This window comes from Pleurodeles waltl, chromosome 11 (genome assembly GCF_031143425.1).
Source record: "Pleurodeles waltl isolate 20211129_DDA chromosome 11, aPleWal1.hap1.20221129, whole genome shotgun sequence".
Taxonomy (NCBI): domain Eukaryota; kingdom Metazoa; phylum Chordata; class Amphibia; order Caudata; family Salamandridae; genus Pleurodeles; species Pleurodeles waltl.
Genome location: NC_090450.1, coordinates 955,791,967 through 955,811,821, shown reverse-complemented (window position 1 = coordinate 955,811,821; position 19,855 = coordinate 955,791,967). Strand labels below are relative to the sequence as shown.

Genomic DNA, 19,855 nt, shown 5'->3' with positions numbered 1-19,855 from the left:
GACGCTATTACAACGCTAATAATATTAGGAGCTCTCAATGAGTTTAGTTGAATATAAGTAGCTATCATTATAGTAAAGGTTGGAGACCCCTGGCCTAGTCCATATTCCATACCAGTCACCTAACACAACTTCTGATATGTAGATACTTAAAGACCATTCGTTCATCAGAGTGTACGTGTTTTCAGGGACTGACTTTGATAAACACCCTGCTTTATCTTCCACATCTGCCTAGATTATGTTTTTCACATAGTGTGCTTTGTCTTTTCATTACATTTTATGACAACCTGTTCAAGGCCACAACTGATTAGCATGCTATGGATTTTTAAACCACTTTTCAAAAAGTGAATAGGCTGTGAAAGAGCCTGATGTGAGATTTCACCGTGGCTGTTCATGGTCACAGAACTCATCTTCCATCCAAATTGATGTTACATAGCAAGACGCATCAATAAATAGAACTAATACTGGCAAAATGGGTCAGTGAGTTAAACACTCACTGCGGTGACATGGAAGTCACATTTTTAAATCCTCCAGGGCCATCTGCGTCTTCTCCTCTTCTGAGTTTGATAAACTTAGGATCATTACTTCAGGTAATTGTAGTACCTTGTATTTACAGAGCCTATCAATGCAAAACCTCTGCATGTAAATTATAGTATAAAATCTGGACCTAAAGTGGTGCCACTTGCCATCTAATTTGAGGTTCTATGTTCACTAGGGCTGGGTGCAGAAGTCCCAGAGCTGGAAGGAGCAACACCCCTGGATCTTCACTCTTGACAACAGCAAAGAGCATCTCTCTTCTGTGCAGGCCTTGTCTCCTGTTCCCGACAACCGACAGTCGACTCACTGGAACCCGCCCCGATGTGGTGTGCCAGACTTCCCGGTGCAACCAGATGGCCAGATTGGCCGGAATCGCCAGAAACGCTTTGTGCTTTCAGGAGGCCGCTGGGAGAAGACAGACCTGACTTACAGGTAAGTGTGGCACCCCCACCTCTGTCTGTAGAGCAATTTGCTCCCTCGCCTTTTTGTTTATCCAGTTCATCCTAAATCTTTGCCCTCTGCATGTCTCACTTAGATTACTCCTTGTCCAGACCTAAATGACAACCTGCTGTTCCGGTCACTGTCACCTACCAGCGTTGTCATTCTCACCTTACTACCTCTCCACTACAGTGTCGGTGCCTACATGCTCTTCCCTTTCCACATTGTCTTGTTTCTATTTCTCATCTGGTTTTCTCTTCTCACAACAACAAACACAGATTTTGAAACAGAATGTTCACTTTTTGCCCTGGACATACTTTTATAAAGGCTTCCGCTGCTTCTGTTTGCCGGGAGTCTACAAATGAATGTGTAGTTCAAATGTTTGTTATACATGGGAATACAGAAGTGGAACAGGAAACTTTATACTTCTAAAAATGTTGATAATTTGTCTTCCCTTAATGTAATTAAGGAAATTACTCTGAAAGAATGGAAGGACCTTTACAAAGCATCTTTTCCAAGGTTTTTGGCAAAAGATTAACTTTTAGAAGGACGCGAGGATCTATTGCCACGAACTCTATAAGTGAATTCTATTTTGGCCAATATGCATCCTCATCTCTGGTTCTGTAGAGGCATCACTTATGGGTGCAGTTGAAAATAAAGTGGGGGCATCGTTCAAGAGAGCATACATAGCATCACATTTCCTTAAGAACAAAGATATATGCAAGAACAAGAACTATGTCTTGCAGCGTTTGTTGAAATATTTTCAATCAGATTGATTGCCTGCAGGAAGAAGGAGATCTTTCTCAGATTTGAGCAAATATGGAATATTGGCACAATTTATATCAGACTCTACTGCTGATCCCATGTGGTTTCCACTAAAGATGCAAGAGCAGCGGTAGTAAGAAGGAGATTATTATGGTTAGGACCTTGTAAATGTGATTAAAGCCAAAGATCGTTGGTTCGTCGTCTCTCATTACTGGGTGCAAAATTATTTGGGCCGGAACTCAATCACATAGTACAAAAGTCAGTATAAAAAAGAAAGATGTTATAAACCCTTAGAAACCTAACAGTAAGAAATCCTTTTCTGCAGAAGAACACAACTCAGTTATTTCATATAAGTAAATGTCCCTTTCGTGGTCGTGCCCATAGCCAGGGGGCTGCCTTGTCCTAAAAATCCCAGTCAAAACCAGCAAACCACCATAAGGATGCAAAATTCTAACTGTTTGGACAGTATGAGGTAGAGAACAGAACTGGAAGAATTGTAAGATTTTATCCACAATGAAAAAGTTTTATAGATCACAAGAGTGGATACTGAACATCATAAAGAATGGATATCTCATAAGGTTTCCAACTTTACTTCCAAACCAACTTTTCAGAGCAACACCCCTTTCAAAACAGATGAAAAGAGACATGCAATGTTGCAAAGAAATCAAGCTCTAAAACCGAAAGCGCAAACAGCCCCTATCTGTGACAGCAGAAAAGACATGGAGGGTTTTCCCCAACCTTCTTGGTGCTAAAATTGGATGGTAGATACAGACCAGATATAAACTTGAAAACTCTGAACAATTTGTCCATTGCACATCTATCTATCTATCTATCTATCTATCTATCTATCTATCTATCTATCTATCTATCTATCGATCTAGGAGCACTTTACCTCATCAGAGGTCACCACCCGCGATGCAGAAAGAAAAATGCTTGGCATTTCTCTTCCGCTCGGGAGGAGGGGGCCGGCAGAGGCATGAAAGGAAAGGAAAGGTTTTTCCTTTCCTTTCATGTCTCTGCCCACTAGACACCAGAGATTTTTTGTTGTTGTAATTGTCATGAGGGGAGTGACCCCTTAGGCAAGGGTCGCTCCCCAGGGGTCCAAATTATTTTTAGGCCATTTCTGCCCCCCCTCGGGGCAGAAACCACTAGACACCAGGGATTTTTTTTTTTCATACTTACGCATAAGGAGAGTGGCCCCTTGGGCAAGGGCCGCTCCCCAAGGGGGCAAAATATTTTTAGATCTTTTCTGCCCCCCCGGGGGCAGATCGGCCTATTATAATTAGGCCGATCTGCCCTCGGGGGGGCAGACACCTCTAGACACCAGGGATATATATATTTTGTTATTTACTTTATGTTTTTATGTATGGGGAGCGACCCCTTAGGCAAGGGTCGCTCCCCTGGGGGGCAACTTGTATTTAGGCCATTTCTGCCCCTTAGACACCAGGGATTTTTGTTTTTTGCGCCAATTTCACGCAAGGGGAGCGACCCCCTAGGCAAGGGTCGTTCCCCTTGGGGGCACATTTATTTTAGGCCATTTCTGCCCCCCTTGAGGGCAGATCGGACTATTTTTATTAGGTCGATCTGCCCCCAAGGGGGGCAGAAACCTCTAGGCACCGGGGATTTTTTTTTGTTGCCCCAATTTCACGCAAGGGGAGCGACCCCTTAGGCAAGGGTCGCTCCACTGGTGGGAGGGGCAAATTTATTTTAGGCCATTTCTGCTCCAAGGGGGCAGAAACCACTTAGGCACCAAGGATTGGTATGTGTGTGTTTTGTTTGGGGGGGCAGCCCCTTGGGCATATTACTTGGGGGAACATTACTGTTGGCCATATCTGCCTCCCTTGAGGTAGATCGGCCTATTTTTGGAAGGCCCATCTGCCCCCATGGGGGGCAGAAAGCCCACCAGAGACCTGGGAAGATTTTTGTGCAAAATAAGAGGGTGGGGTATGGCCAAAGTGCACTTTTTGGACTTTGGGACGGTGCCATGTAGAAAAATCCACAAGACCTAGACACATCTGAATACTAAACATCTGGCTGATTCCAGGGTGGTGTGCTTCACATGCACCCTGCACCATTTTCTTACCCACATTGCCCTGCAAACCTCCAACTTTGCTGGAAATCACACATGTTTCCCACATTTTTGTGATGGAACCTTCCGGAATCTGCAGGAATCCACAAAATTCCTACCACCCAGCATTGTCTCATCTATACCAATATATATTGTGCTGCACTTGTCAGCCCAAAGATGTTTTTTTTTCAAACTGTCCTTTTGGACCCTCTTTGGTTCCCCCTCAATTTTGACATGTTTTTGGATCTTCCCTGTCACAGGCACTTGGCCCACCTACACAAGTGAGCTATCGTTTTTACTGGGACACTGAAGGGAACGTTGGGTGTTAGGAAATTTGTCCTGGTGCGGTGATCCCACACAGAAATGTGGGAAAAATGTGATTTTCTTAGCTAGATTTGAGGTTTGCTGAGGATTCTGGGTAAGAAAATATTGGAGGATCCACGCAAGTCACACTTCCCCGGACTCCCTCGGGTGTCTAGTTTACAGAAATGTTTGGATTTGGTACATTTCCCTAGATGGCTGCTGAGCCCAGGATCAAAAACGCAGGTGCCCCCCTGCAAAAACAGGTAGTTTTGTAGTTGATAATTTTGATGTGTCCAGATAGTGTTTTGGGGCCTTTCCTTTCGCGGGCACTAGGCCTACCCACACAAGTGAGGTACCATTTTTATCGGGATACTTGGGGGAGTGCTGGGTAGAAGGAAATGTGTGGCCCCTCTCAGATTCCAGAACTTTCTGTCACTAAAATGTGAGGAAAAAGTGTTTTTTTGGCCACATTTTGAGGTTTTCAAAGGATTCTGGATAACAGAACCAGGTGAGAGCCCCACAAGTCACCCCATCTTGCATTCCCCTAGGTGTCTAGTGTCTAGTTTAAAAAAATGTGCAGGTTTGGTAGGTTTCCCTAGGTGCCGGCTGAGCTAGAGGCCAAAATCCATAGCTAGGTACTTTGCAAAAAAAGTCTGTCACTAACTGGAAGGAAGCTGAAAGCACAAAAAAATAGTAAATGGGGTATGTTCTGATTCAAGTCTGCCTGTTCCTGAAAGCTGGAATGATGGTAATTTTAGCACCTCAAACCCTTTGTTGATGCAATTTTCAGGGGAAAAAAACACAAGCCTTTTTCTGCAGCCCTTTTTTCCCTTTTATATAAAAAAAAAACACAAAATTTTCAATGCATTTTGGCTAATTTCTTGGTCTCCTTCAGGGGAACCCACAAAGTCTGGGTACCGCTAGAATCCCTAGGATGTTGGAAAAAAAAGACGCAAATTTGGCGTGGGTAGCTAATGTGGACAAAAAGTTATGAGCAACTAAGCACGAAGAGCCAAAAAAAGGCTTGGCACCTGAGGGGGAAAAGGCCAGGCAGCGAAGGGGTTAAGCACAGGAGATTGAGGACCTGATTTAGATCATGATGGTAACAATACTGCCATAGACGTTTTGACTGGAAACCCATTTGCTGCTGTGGCCGTCTGCCCACCCTATGTAGATGTTGGCGGTCCCATAGAGATAAGCCTGCATTGAACCCGCTGCTTCTGCCAAGAAATACCACCCTCGTCAACGGCGGGAGAGGGAAAAGGGGATGCCGGTGGAAACCCAGGCACCCTTCCTGCTGTGTAGATTAGGATGTGCCGTACCACCAAGAAAAAAGTGTCAGTCCGACCTCCAAATCTGAGTTGGCGGATTGTGGGGGTGGGAGGGGTTGGAAACTCACTTTTTTCCTGATTCCATCCCAATCTCTGAATGGACAACACCTACCATCACTGCTGCCACCGACCCACAGAGAAAATACGACAGAGCACGTGAAGTCAGGCCTAATGCAGGCATATAAATGTCACAGAATTTTTTAAAAATTACTGTGACATGCATATGTCGGGTCACGAGTGGGTCAGACATGGATGGGGACACACTGGTACGCAACAAATATTGCACTCGTACACAACTGTGGTGCCAGTATTCAGTGCCACATGAATGATGGCACCACACAGAGGGTACATTCACACCTGTAAACTGTGTCCATGGTTGCACCTTGCCGGGGGACCTATACTGTCATGTTGTGCTGCGAGTGTGTGTGTGAGTCAATTCGTGTTTATGTGTATGCAATAGAGTGGGTGAGGAGGAGTGAGCTGGAATGGGTGATGTGGTTGTGTCTGTATGTGTGTCACTAGCGTGAGAGACCAATGTTGTTGTGTTGCAGTGTGAAACATTGAGGTGAGTGTGGTCTTCGCGTGGCTGACATTGTGATGTGTGTCTGTGTAGCTGAGTGAGTAATTGTGTTGGTTGTTGTGGTTGTGTCATGTTTGGGTGCAGTGTCAATGGTGTGTAGATGTTGTGGCGTGGATGTATGTCAATGTGTGTTTTCGGCAAGGATGTGTTGTGTTGTGTCGGAATGGCAATGGCTCGTTGTGTGTGTGTGGGGGTACAACTATGGCAAAGGTACAGTGTGTGTGTGTGTGTGTGTGTGTGTCCCTTACCTCTATTCCATAGCCCCTGTCATTGTATGAAGTCCATTGGGTCCTGCCGCCGTCTCTCTACGTCTCCGTCAGCAACCCTTCACCATTTAATCTGCTTGCAGAACTGTAACATCTAAATACGGCTGGCGGAAGACCGTCGACTTGACGGTCTTCTCGGGTCCGCAGCCAACACAGCTTGGTATTGCAACCACCAAGATCTAAATCAGGCCCTAATTGATTTGCCCAAAACCAATGCCAGGACTTGAACCTGGTTCCCCAGATCCAAGGTTGGCAGCTCTGGCCATTAGGACACATCTATATTTCTCATTTTATGTGTGAAAGACATACACAAGTGGGACAAATATATAGGATCACATGTAATGAGCACATTCTCTAATGAAAGGGCTTTGTGAAGTAAAAAAAAAAAAAGGGAACATCAGCAAAAAATACTGGAAGGTTCACCTGGAGTTTTGCTTGAGAAAAATGCAAGGGTTTGTTTTAAAATGGGACCTAGGGACATAGTTCTGCACATTTGCACCAGTGATGCTGGAACAATTCTCTGAGTGGTGGGTGCTTACATCAATGTTACATCATTGTAGTCATAGGGATTATGAAAAATCCTAGCTTCATACAAAGTGTAGCAAAGGTATTCAGCAGAAGAATGGTAAGGGTGTAGTATGGAGCTGGTAGTGTATTTCGGAGCACACTGTTGCAAATATATTACTAAAGCATCATACGGTAGCATACAATCAATTGCAGCCAGCACATTCCCATTGAAAGGCCACAGACATACCGTTTTACTGCTAAAATGATATAGTATGCAAATGTAATATATAGCGCATGTTGAAATAAGGTTTCAGGAATATTTATCATTTGTGCATCACCAAGTAAAAGTGTTTCGATCCTATTAAAATCTTTGTTTCCATCACATGACATCACAGACTTACAAAAAATCTGCTCCATTTTTGCTTTCCTAACTGGTGATACATTAGGAAATCTGTTTCAGGGTGACTGGGCTTTATCATAGTGAAAAGGATCTTGACCTTCGCACCGGTGAAGACAAACTGTGAAACTTCACAAAGGGCAAAAATCCAGAGCTTTGCAAAACTATGTCAGCAAATATAATCTTTCCATTCCCCCAATACACCGAAACACATACAGACTTGTGTCAACTTATATGTGCACCCACATTAATCTCACTCTCAAACACCTTTGTATTATATTCTTGAATCCGGTTAAGCCAACTGGTAAAAGACGTGCCTTCACACAGTCAATGGGTGATAGAGAGAAATCTTTCCTTCCAGGTTTCGAAGAGTGATTGCTCCACTCCAACCAAGGACTCTTATTGTATTTATGGCACAGGTACCACATGGAAGAGAAAACAGCTGTTTTATGCACGCCAGCTGTCTTCTGTTATAAATACTAATAATCCAACATCTTAAGGGGGCGTAGAATTCCTCTCACAGCAAAGATTAGACAGTTATTATATGAAGAAAAGGCAGATTTAGGGGGACAATGAACAGAGCTGTAGGCATGGGTGTTGCCACGTTGCCATGGCAACAGAAGATGCACACTCAGAAAGGACTCCTCGTGGGAGCTTGTGGGGACACGCTGGCTTCCCAACTGTGCCCAAATTTATCACCATTCTTTGAATTCACTGTGGAACACGGTTCAACATATCATTAACAAAACCTGGGATCTGGTAATTTTTGTGAGAAAGGGAAGGGGTGCTGTGAGCGGCGCATCTACTGATCCTTGTCTCTACTCCAACCTAAGCCTTAAATCCTAGTGACCTTTTCCCAGAGAGGAGTAGCATTTATATGTAATAGGAGCTTGTATAGTGTCCAAGTTGTAATAATGTCGATGCTCCTACATGAAGAGCACAGAAAACAGCAAGTTCACCTACCATATAATCCATTCGTTATTTTTATCTTACACAACAGGAAAGTGAGGAGGAATGGAGTTTAAGGAAAGGCATATATACTAGCTTCTTACAAGACTCCTTTTCAGAAATGTTCTGCAGAGTGTGTTCCAGAGTGGACGGTTGACGAAAGAGAGGCATTTACCACTTATAGACACGAGATGTGCTTTGTGTATGCCAAACAAGCACACTCATTTCAGAAAGTCCTGTAGTTTAGGCCTGCTGTAGACAGGAGATAGATAGTGACGTGCTAGTACTCAGTAAGTGACACCTGTACTTTTAAAAGTAATTCTCTGCTACAGAGAGGTAAACAGAGACTAAAGAGTAGATATGTCTTCTGGTTGTCAAAGGGGTTCCAGATACCCTATTTTGAACAATGTAAAGTGTGGGAGTGCTTCCCATAGGCATGTATCTGCAACGCATGGCAATAATCCAGCCTGTGGAATGTAAGAGCATTCAAGGCCTCAACAAATCATAAAAATATTACTAGATCTGCAGGTCGAGTAGCTTGAATAATCTACTCGACCTGGCTGTAATGAACTTGACTCGGAAACGGGTCTCAAATTGTGTGATCCCAGGCAAATATTGTATTTTACAGTTGCCTTTTTCTTCATTCTCATATATGAGTGCACCTTCCAATATGTGAGTTCAGCATTTGTGCTGTAAAAAATTCATCTTTTGTTTGATTAAATACACTAAACATTTGCTCCATGTATAATAAATTTAGCCCACAAATAGGGTACACATGATCCATGACTTCTCTCTTAGTTTACTAATAGCTTTGCCACCAGGGCCGCAGTGTTCCTCAGTTTATGTTTAAACACTCACTTTCAATAAATATATTACTAAAGCATGATGTGGTAGCGCACTGTCATTTACAGACAGTAAATGTCCAAGAAATGTCCAAAAACCTTTCCACTAACTTGCAGCTTTACTGATAAAACTATATAGTGTATTAACAATGAACTGTGAAAATGGGGTTTCAGAAAACATTTATCATTTGCACATTACCAAGTAAAGTGTTCTGACTTTTTTTTCCATTCTATTAAAATATGTTTTCCTCACACAGCAGCAGAAAAAGTGGTCTTTCATAGCTACTGAAATGTATTTTGAAATGTTTGTAAAGTTGAGTTAGTTAGATAAATGTTGTGTGTTAGGAAAAACCTGATACCAAATGTAACTTTCATTTTACATAGGTCAGACAGTTCACCTTACTAAATCCTGGAATTCTGCAGCCACAAGGAGAAGTATTTGCATTGAAAGAAGACAAACTGACTTTTGACCTCTGTCTCTGAACACTCAGCAAATGTGACAAGAATAAGATTTAAAGGCATCTTAATTGCTAATTCAGTTTTTGACTGAACTGAACACCTGTTCTATGTCCACTCAGAAGGGTCAGTGGAATCTAAAAATAGCTCAACCTCATAAAATAAAACTCGACAATGCCAGTGGTCGGGTAGATTTTTTGAGCTCTGCATACACTAGATGGACATGATTAAAGGGGGACTAATAGTTATGCATATATGAATTCAGTTTGATGTAGCCTGTGTTCTGAGTGCTTCATTTTTCTAATGCCGTAGAACTGGTGTGTCATCAGTGATGGTGCATTCAATGAAGGTGTTGAGAGTGACTGCACTGAGGCAGCAGCTGAAATAATAAAGGGTTGGAGAGGGACTGTAACAAAGGAGGTGTGGAGGATGATTGGAATCCTGGAGGTAATGGGTGTGGCTTTGATGATGGAGTAATGGCAAACATCTGGCACTAGCATATTGTATGTAATGTTTGCGTTAAAGAGATACCCATGACAAAATGCTGACACTGGAAATGGAAATGTTTGACACATGGGTGCACCCGTGGGACTTTTTAAAAAATGGGGTCAACTTATGGGGGCCATCTGGTTTCATTGGCTTGACATACCATGCAAGGACTTGAATATTTAATAAGTGTCTGTTCAGAGCCTATGTCAGTTTAGCAAATTTATGAGGAAATGTAGCTTTAATCTGCCTAGTAGATCCCATGATTTCAACTTTTTATCTGGCCCTTCCGTTCTAAATAAACAAAACACTGGCAAAATAAGCTCTGGCAATGCCGATAGATCTGGCCTATGATAGAAAGTGCCTCTTCAGTCAATGTTACATTTGGAAAGTCAATTACTCATCATATATGCACTATTTCACTCATCATTGCATCACTGAGGGTGGCTTTGAATAAAAACAAACACAAAACTGAGAAGGAAAGAAATGAAACGAAAGCAAAAGGGACCAGTATACCACACACTCTGTACTGCGATATTGAGGATTTTGAGGGCAATCTCTCTGTCTCCCCCTAGAGTTTGACTTGCCCCCTTAAATTGAATTGTAATGAAGACCAAAGTTAAAGGGAAAAGGGGTGAGGAAGGGAGAGAGAGCGATAGGGAGACACTCTTGCATGTGGGTAGTTGGAAAATCTAAAATGGTTTCCTTATGTACAATGCCTTTCCCAAACTATCACAGTCAGGTCTCCATTTAAGGGCGAGAGAACACAAATTACCAGACAGTCATACAGCCAGAGGTAATTAAGACATGTAAATACCAAATACAGGGATTTACCCGTTGCATGAATATGGTAAGCTGTAGCTAGCTCCTTCACGAACCAACACAACAGCCGAAGATGAAGACTGCTGCAGCACCGGGAGGAAGGAAGTCTGGACTGGAAAGACAAACTAAACAGAATGGCAAGGAGGCAGATAACCCAGGGCACTGAAATTGTGCAGCAGGAGAGGACCAAATCATGCGGACGGTCTGACTAAATTAGGAGTCAAGAAAAGCAAAATGATGTAGGGTAATGCAGCACATTTTGCAATGGTATCACTGCATTATTTTGTCATTTTTACACCTGTTTACATTGACTGGGGGAAGGTTACACCAAATTAGTACCAGTTTATCACCTGAATACAGCACTAAGCAACAGAGAGGTAGCTAATCAGCTTTTGCGAAGGGCCTTCCACTGCACTGCAACTTTTGATCCATTAGAGCCAGATACAAATTGAATTGGTTAAAATCTGCAGATTATGCATCAGATGATGGATTATGTGGAAAATTAGGCAAACCCATAATTATGCTGAAAATACTGCAACCGCAAAATATATATAATTCCAGTGGCCCAAGTGACCACAGGTAAAGGAATCAATCAATCATTTGTAGAGCGTAGCACTATCACCCCTGAGGGTATCTGGGCAGTGGGGTGCAAGGTCTCAGTTGAAAAGCCAAGTCTTGAGTTTCTTCCTGAAGTCCACAAGGGAGGGTCCTGTTCGGAGGATGGAGGAGCTGGCCGTTCCAGACCTTGGCAGCAATATAGGAGAAGGAACGGCCACCGCTGCGGCTGTGACAGATTCAGGGTGTGTGTGCGAGGGCTAGTGAGGAGGAGCACAGGTGTTTGGCAGATTGATGGAAGTTCAGTCAGTTGTTGATGTAGGCCGGTCCTCGATTGTGGAAGACCTTGAAGACGAGCATTAGGATCCTGAACTGGGATCCCGTCTAGATGGGGAGCCAGTGGAGGTTTCGGAGGTGGGTAGTGATGTGGTCACATTTATGCAGGTCCAGGATGACTCGAAATGCCGTGTTCTGTATGGTTTGGAGTCTTTTGAGGAATTGGGTGGAGATACCGAGTAGAGTGCATTGCCATAATCAATGTGGCTGGTGACAAGAGCTGGGTGACGGTTTCCTGGTGTTGACTGGGATCCTTCTGAAGATCCTGCGGAGCATGCAGAGGGTCTGAAAGCAGGAGGAGGCAACTAAGTTGATTTGTCGCTTCATGGTCAGTTCTCTGTTGAGGTTGATACCAAGGTTGTGTGCGTGGTCTCTAGGCGTGGGGTTGGGTCCAAGTTCGGTTGGCCACCAGCTATGATCACATTTGGATGTGTTTCTCCCAAAGATTAGTGCTTCTGTTTTGTTGGGGTTGAGTTTGCGACAGTTTGCTTTCATCTAGTTGGCTACGTTGGTCATGGCGTCGCAGAAGTTAGTTCTGGTGGTGGTGGTGGGGGATCCTTCAGTGAGGGAGAGGATGAGCTGTGTATCATCCACTTAATATATGATGTTGAGACCATGGGATCTGACGATGTCGCCAGGGGGGTCATGTAGGTTTTGAACAATATGGGGCTGAGGGATGATCCTTGGGGTACGCCGCATGTGATGTCCTTGGATTCGGAGGTGAAGGGAGGCATCTGGATGCTCTGGGTACGGCCTGTCAGGAAAGAGGCCTGATCCCTTCGTGTTTCCATTTGTCCAGGAAGACTGCCATGGTGATGGAGGTGTTAAGGATGCTGGTGAGTTCCATGTTGATGTGTTTGGTTCCGTGTTGAAGAAGTGGTGGGGGAATGGGTCGAAGGGTGCTTTGGAGTGGACAGATGACATGATAGCTTAGGTGGATTGTGTGGCGAGTGGCGTCCAGGTGGTGATCGTTCGGCTTGTGTGCGCTGGTTGGTCGAGCCTGCTGACATTGAGGACTGTGGGTTGGGGGTCGAAGTTGTTGTATATGATGGCAATCTTGCTGTGAAAGTAGTCCAAGAGAGTGTCACAGAGTTCTTGGGAAGGGTGAATTGTGTTCTCTGTGGCTGCCAGGTTGGAGTATTCTTTGACAATTTTGAATAGTTCTTTTGTATGAATGGCTGCTGTGTCGACGCAGGTTGTGATGGCTGCTCTCTTGGCTTCCTTGATATGCAGGTGGTAGTCACTAAAGGCTGCTTTGTGGGCATCTCTGTCAGAAGGGTTTGTGGTGGATAGCAATTGTTTCTCGAGTCGGTATCAGTTACACTTGGTGGTTGTGAGCTCTGGGGTGTACCAGCTGACTTGTCTTGAGGTTTTTTGGTTCTGGTTGGCTTTAGCGGGACAACTATATCAATGCATTCTGTGATCCAGGTAGAGAAGTGCTGAACGACATGTTCTAGGTCTGATGAGGCTTTGGGTTGGGAGGTGCTGAGGGCCTGAGTCCACTCTGTCTCTGTTACCTTGCCCCACCTGAGCACGGATTGCCAGATTGTCTCCACTGCACATAGTGCAACCTCCATGAGTTTTATTTTGTTTTTTAAGATAAATTAAACAGTTGCAGGCTTCTCTAATGAACTTTGCTTAAAAAATTACACACACAGCACCAACATGTGGTGGATTCTCATTAATAGGTGCTGGTGTCTACAAATAAGTGCCAGTGCTGTGCAAAGGAAAACACCAGCACAAATGAATCACTGCTCTGCCATCCTGAAGGTACTCCACCCACCAGATTTAGAGATAACTGCTGGCCTAGAGGTCATCTCTGTACATTGAAGGGAACTGCTATAACAGTGGTTCCTTTCATTGTACTTAAAGCTTGGTCCGTGGCCACAGTCTCTTTTGGTGGCCATGCATCAAATGTTTGATATTTTTTTGTTTTTCAGAAACAATAGCAAGATGGTGGCTGCCTCGCTGCGATGCTGCCACCGACTTTGAGGAGCAGTGAGAGACTGGGAGCTGACCTCTAGTGCTGTCTGGGGTCGCGGTCAGTGTGCTGGGACACGGAGTGGGGGGAGAGCTGAGGAGAGGGAGAGAGATATTTCTCTAGAATTTGCCTGCAACCCGTTCTCCACTTGAAAACTGTACCTGCCTGCTGGTAGTGAAAGATACCTAATTTATACATTTTTAGTGCCAGAATCACCTCCCTGGCCTCTAGGAGGGCACTCTCTCTGCTTCTTCCCCACCCCCTCCTTCTTTGGCTGTGGTTGTGAGGACTGCAGCCATGACAGAGCGGCTGACACAGATTTTGGGATTGGTATTGCTATTGTAGCTCAGAGGTCAAGCTGGGTGGTGCTCAGATCACGGAACCATAGTTAGCCAGGGACCCTTGGAGAAGGCACTGAGGAGACTGGCAAATAAACTGGAAGACGCAGAGGGTAGGTCTCATTGTCATAATGTCCACCTGGTAGGGGTCGCTGAAAAAGTTGAGGGGCCATTGTTGGAACTCTACATAGAGGACTGGTTGGCTGGAATGGTTTTAGGGGGAATCCCTTGAAATTCTTCTCTGTGGAACGCACCCACAGAATCCCTGTGAGCCCTTCTCCACCAGGAGCGAATCCTGGCCCAATTATAGGGAGGGTGATGAACTTTCGGGATGTGATTCTTCACACTGTGCGGAAGCAAGGGCCTTGGATGATAGACGGCCAAGAGATTAATCTTTACCCTCACTGTATCACCCAACTCCAACAGCTAAGGGGGGCATATGTCCTGGTGAAAAAGGTAATACATCAGTTACATTTGAAATATGCACTCCTTTATCCAGCGAAGCTGAGGGTTGAACACGGAGGCAAAGCACTCTTCATGAGTGCACCTCAGGGATCATGGGAATGGCTTGAAACTCAGGAACTGCGTCATGACCAACTGCAGGATGCAGAGGTGGAGGAGGTCTGGAAGACAGAGCTTGGTAAACGCAGAAGTAATGGGTGACACAATAAGACTGGCCTGACTCAGGAACAGACGAAAGCTGCCTAGCCCAGATCAAAACAGTGCTGGAGATCAATAACTACAGGGATAACTTGAGCAGAAATACATGGCAAGCCCTGGCACTGGACAGCAGTGGTAGTGGATCAGATCACACAGTGACAGATCGGGGCTCAGATGACGAACAATTACCAGTTATGGCACCTGTTATGGCGGACCAGCTGGACTAGGTTGGGATGGGGTGAGACGGGGCCCACTGTGAGAGGGTTGGAATCAGATTTGGCCTTTGTCAGGGGCTTGGAGGGAACTTGCTGGCTACTCCAGCCTAAGGGACCTGATTATCTTTGAATCCACCTAGACGATGTGGGCAAGGGGCCACACCTCGGCGAAGGACTCATATATTGTTGTTTGATTTTCAGGTTTGGGGACCATACATACTGGGGGTCATTTTGACCCTGGCGGTACGAGACCGCCAGGGTTAAAATGACGGAAGCACTGCCAACAGGCTGGCGGTGCTTCCTGGCCTATTACGCCGCGGTCGCACCGCCGGGGCCGGTGGTATTCCGCCACTTTAGCCCCAGCGGTGATAATCCACCTGGGCAGCGCTGCTTGCAGCGCTGCCCAGGGGATTACGAGTCCCCGACTGCCAGCCTTTTTCTGGCAGTTTGCACCGCCAGAAAAAGGCTGGCGGAACGGGGAGTCGTGGGTCCCCTGGGGTCCCCTGCACTGCCCATGCCACTGGCATGGGCAGTGCAGGGCCCCCTGACAGGGCCCCATGGAGCTTTTCACTGTCTGCATAGCAGACAGTGAAAAGTGCGACGGGTGCAACTGCACCTGTCGCACGGCCACAACACCGCCGGCTCGATTTGGAGCCGGCTCCTATGTTGCAGCCGTGATCCCCATTGGGCCGGTGGGCGGAAACTAGGTTTCCGCCCGCCGGCCCAGCGGGGATTTCCAAATGGCCACGGCGGGGTGCGGCTGCATTGGCGGCCGCACGGCGGTCAGATCTTGGCGGGCGGCTTATGCCGTCCGCCAAGGTCGTAATGACCCCCACTGTGTCTTTTGGGGGAGGTTTGCTGCATGAACAGGACACGGTAAAGTAGGGTGGGGGTTGTTGTCGGTTTACATTTATTTTGTTGGTTTCCTGTTTGTTTTCCACCACGGTATAAAACTGTGCATAGAGCTCAATAGGCGGGAGGGGTTAGAGAGGAGAGATTTGCCTTCAAGCATCCCAAACAGCTGTCATTACTAACATTGAATGTGAATGGGCTGGGTAATAAGGTAAAAAGAGGGCTGGTGTATAAGGCATCATCTCGGTACCAACCACTGGCCATATGCCCAAATGGCAGACCCAGCCTTTTGGGCTGACCACCAAGCTATGGGTAATAGAAGCTACCTACATTGGCTGTATGGGGATAATCTGGAATCAACACTATGTCCAGCTATGAAATCAGTGGTTCAGACTTGGGGGAAATTAAATAAATAAATGGGATGGTGTACTTGATTGACCCCTAAACCACTGTTATGGGAAGGCACCAGGCGCTCCCGGCTCCCAAAGGTGGTGGCTTTGATGGGGTTTTGTGGATAGGACAATATAGGCATTGTAACGCTGGCAGAGGTGTGGGATGCCAATGGATTGGTTCCCTTTGAACATTTGCAAAAGGAATAGCAAATGTCTACCAAGCAATGGCTGAAATACACACAATTAACGCCAGCACTTCGACACAGCGCCCTCACAGATTTGGAGACCCAGGAGGACTCCCCGCTAGAGATGAGATTGTTGAATGGGCCATTAAGAGAAAAACTGATTTCCCTAACATACGGAATGAGTATCGTGTAGCCCCCCTTGGTGGGACTGCAGGATAGATGTCTTCGAGATTGCAGCGAATTGGATGAGGACGTCTGGTGTGAGGTACTCATGTTCCCAGCGGAAGTCGGCATACAGGCGTCTTTTCGCCTTATTCAATTAAAATTTTTACATAGAGTCTATTACACCTGCATGCTACACTACAGACTGGATAGAGAGACAAATGCCAAATGTCTCAGGGGATGTGGCCAAGAGGACACTTTTTGTTATGCATTATGTACCTGCCCTAGGGTTCAGAACTTCTGGGGAGTGGTTAGGGGAATGCAGGATGGCACAGTGGGGATACCACTGGGACTGAGGCCGGAACTGGCACTACTGGGCATTTGGGGACAGATGGATCACACGTGATACCATAGGCTATTAGTCAATGTAGGGGGGCATGGTGGCGAGACAGGCTTTTGGTAGAAACAGGGCTGCAGAGTTGTTCCTCAGCACCAAGACTGGCTTGATGGTATGGACTACTGTAGAATAATGAAAAAGAAAGTCTTTAGTGGTAGGGGATGTGCACAAAAATATAAGAACATCTGGGGAAGGTGGGTCCTGGGGTCTGATTGAAGGTGGAGGTCTAGGGGTGGGACTAAGGATGCATGAGGTGAAGGTCCAATGCAGATGCTACAGGAGGATGCAGACAGGACTAATTGGGAGCTGAAAGTTTGAAAACCTGATAAAGACTGTAATAATGGGACAAACTGAACTTTATTAACTGGCATTAAATGAACAAATGTACTGTGGTAGGGGAGGTGAGGGTTGTTTCGTTATTGTGTTTGTTGACATAAAAGGAAAAAAAACATTTATAAAAAATGCTGCATAATTATGCCACATAACATAATGACAACATTATGTAAGATTAAACCGGCATAACGAAAATTTCACCAGAGCCTAGTGTCGACCCTTGGCAGGAATACCCTTTCTGTGACTCACTGCTGTCATATTAATGTATTTGGTGATAAAGGCAAGGGCCACTTGCAGCACAAGTCTACTGTCTATCTAATATGCATCCGGATGTGCTTACCAGATGCAATTTATCATCAAAGTAAGTTCAATTACTGATGACTTGCAGCATTACCAACAGTGTTTTAATGTGGCAGAGTAGTAAAAGTGTCTGCCACAATCATTAGACTTTTTATGGCTTCTCCAGATTGATTCTAAGAGAATATCCCATATGTAGAAAGCTTTAGTAATGTATGATTGTCTGACATTTTATCTCCCTTTTACTCTCTCTGCTCCTCTGCCTCACTCTGTCTATACTCTATCGCTCTGCCCATCCCTGTGCCTCTATCTGCCTGATCCTCTATTGTTCTGACCATTTCTCTGCCCTTTCTGACCATCCCTCTGTTGCTCTGTCCATTTCTCTGCCTCTCTGTCCATCCCTCTGTCTCTTTGCCAATCCCTCTACCACTCTCTTCTCTCCATTCTTCAGCCTCTCTGTCCATCCCCCTGATGCTCTGTCCATTTCTTTCTGTCATATTTCAATGCATTGATCAACATATAGCAACAGTATCTCTTTCAACACCTTTCCCACTTTGTCCCTTATTCCGTAAGTTCTTTTCACTTACCTGGCTTTCCCCTTCTTTGTACCTATTGGATAATGGACACGAGTCCCAGACTTTGGTTTCATGATGTTCTATGTTTGAAAGGTTAGGGCATTATTATAGCCTCATAGACCGCCATAGCTGGCTATAGCGACCAATAAAGGCCTGCTCTAGTGTTAAAGGCCCAAGCTGAAGGGGAGGGCCTTTGACAAGGAAGTGGGACTTTAATGGCCGGTATAACCCGGCTACGGAGGGCTATAAGGCTATATGAACATTCTGCCACTAGAGGGCAGAATGTTCTAATAAATAAAATAAAGGCCTCACACAGCCCAAGGGGATTGGGACCCCCTTGGTCTCTGTGAGGTCTCTGTGAGAAAAATATTGGAATGTTGGAGCCCTGGGCTTTTACCAGCCATTAGAAGCCTGGAGCACTCCATTGCCTTCAATGGAGTGCTCATCATTCCAATGTTCTAGTATTGCCTTAGAGCCCGCTGTAGAGGGTTATACCGGTCATTAAAGGCCTGCTCCAGCGTTAAAGGCCCAAGACCAGGGCCTTTAACAAGGGAGCTGGACTTTAATTGCTGGTATAGCCCAGCTACGAAGGGCTATAAGGCTATTAGAACATTCTGCTACTAGAGGGCAGAATGTTCTAATAAATAAAACAAAGTCCTCACAGAGCCTGAGTCGGTTAAAATTCCCTTAGACTCCATAAGGCCTTTGTTCAGAGCTGTTGCTGTGAACAAAGAACATTGGAATGTTGACGCTCTGGGCTTTTACCAGCTAGTAAAAGCCCAGAGCACTCCATTGCCTCCAATGGAGCTCCCAACATTCCAATGTTCTAATATGTAAGATGGGCTGATGAGAGGACATGACATAGATTTGTTCCTTACAAGACTACAAAAGAGTTACTATCATCATTTATTTACCTTGAATCTAACACTCTGCCTCTCTCTGCCCATCCCTATGCCACTCGGTCCAACCCCATGCCTCTCCCTGTCCATCCCTCTGTTTCTCTCTCTCTGCCTCTCACTCTGCTTGTTTCTCTGTCCTTCCATTTGCCTCTCAGTCTGCCCCGCTGCTTCTCTCTGAGCCTTCCCCTGCCTCTTTCTGTCTGTCCATCTACCTGTCTGTCCATCCCTCTACTGCTCTTTGTCCATCCCTCTGCCTCTCTCTCCACTCCTCTGCCTCTCTCTGTTCATTTTCTGCCACTCTGTCCATCCCTCTATTTCAGTGGTTCCCAACCTCTGGCCTGGACACCCCTGGGGCTCCGCGAAGCCTCCTCAGTGGATCCGCGACTGCTTAGAAAATTAAATAACATTAACAGAATAATAAAGTGCATATACATAAAGTGGTTAAATGTACAAGTGAACATTTTAAAACCTAGGAAACTTGGGAAATGTCAAGAAATTTGAAACTGGAGTCTAAAAATTAAATTAGTATCCTCAGATCGTTTGGTGGGAGCAGTGCAAGTGCATCAAACAGAATATATTATGAACAATGTGTGGCTTCAATGAAATTTAGAGAAGCTCCAATCTTGCTTTTAAAATTGTGTTATTTATTTTTATTTGTAAAGTAAATAAAATGTGTTCTCATCTGTGTATGCGTTTGATGAATGCTTGTTTCTGTATTTTTGTATATTGTTTTTGATTCAAATCATCAACAATGTTTGGGCCTGGGTCCCCGACTTCCAGTAATAACTCAGTGGGGTGGTCCCCGGAATCCAATAATGATTCAGTGGGGTCCCCGGGTTCCAGAAATTAAAACAGTGGGGATCCACGGAAGTCAAAAGGTTGGGAACCACTGCTATATGTCATTTCTATGCGCTCCTCCACATCTCCTTGAGTCT

At 45.2% G+C, this 19,855-nt stretch overlaps 1 protein-coding gene across 1 annotated transcript in view; it reads left to right on the top strand.

Annotated features, from left to right (window-relative positions):
• Nucleotides 1-19,855, top strand: part of MMP11 (matrix metallopeptidase 11) — a 119,602-nt gene that overhangs the window by 79,547 nt on the left and 20,200 nt on the right. Inside the window, exon 2 of the mRNA XM_069215182.1 lies at nt 713-966. Coding sequence (XP_069071283.1) covers nt 713-966 — 254 coding nt within the window. The remainder of the gene's footprint in view (nt 1-712; nt 967-19,855) is intronic.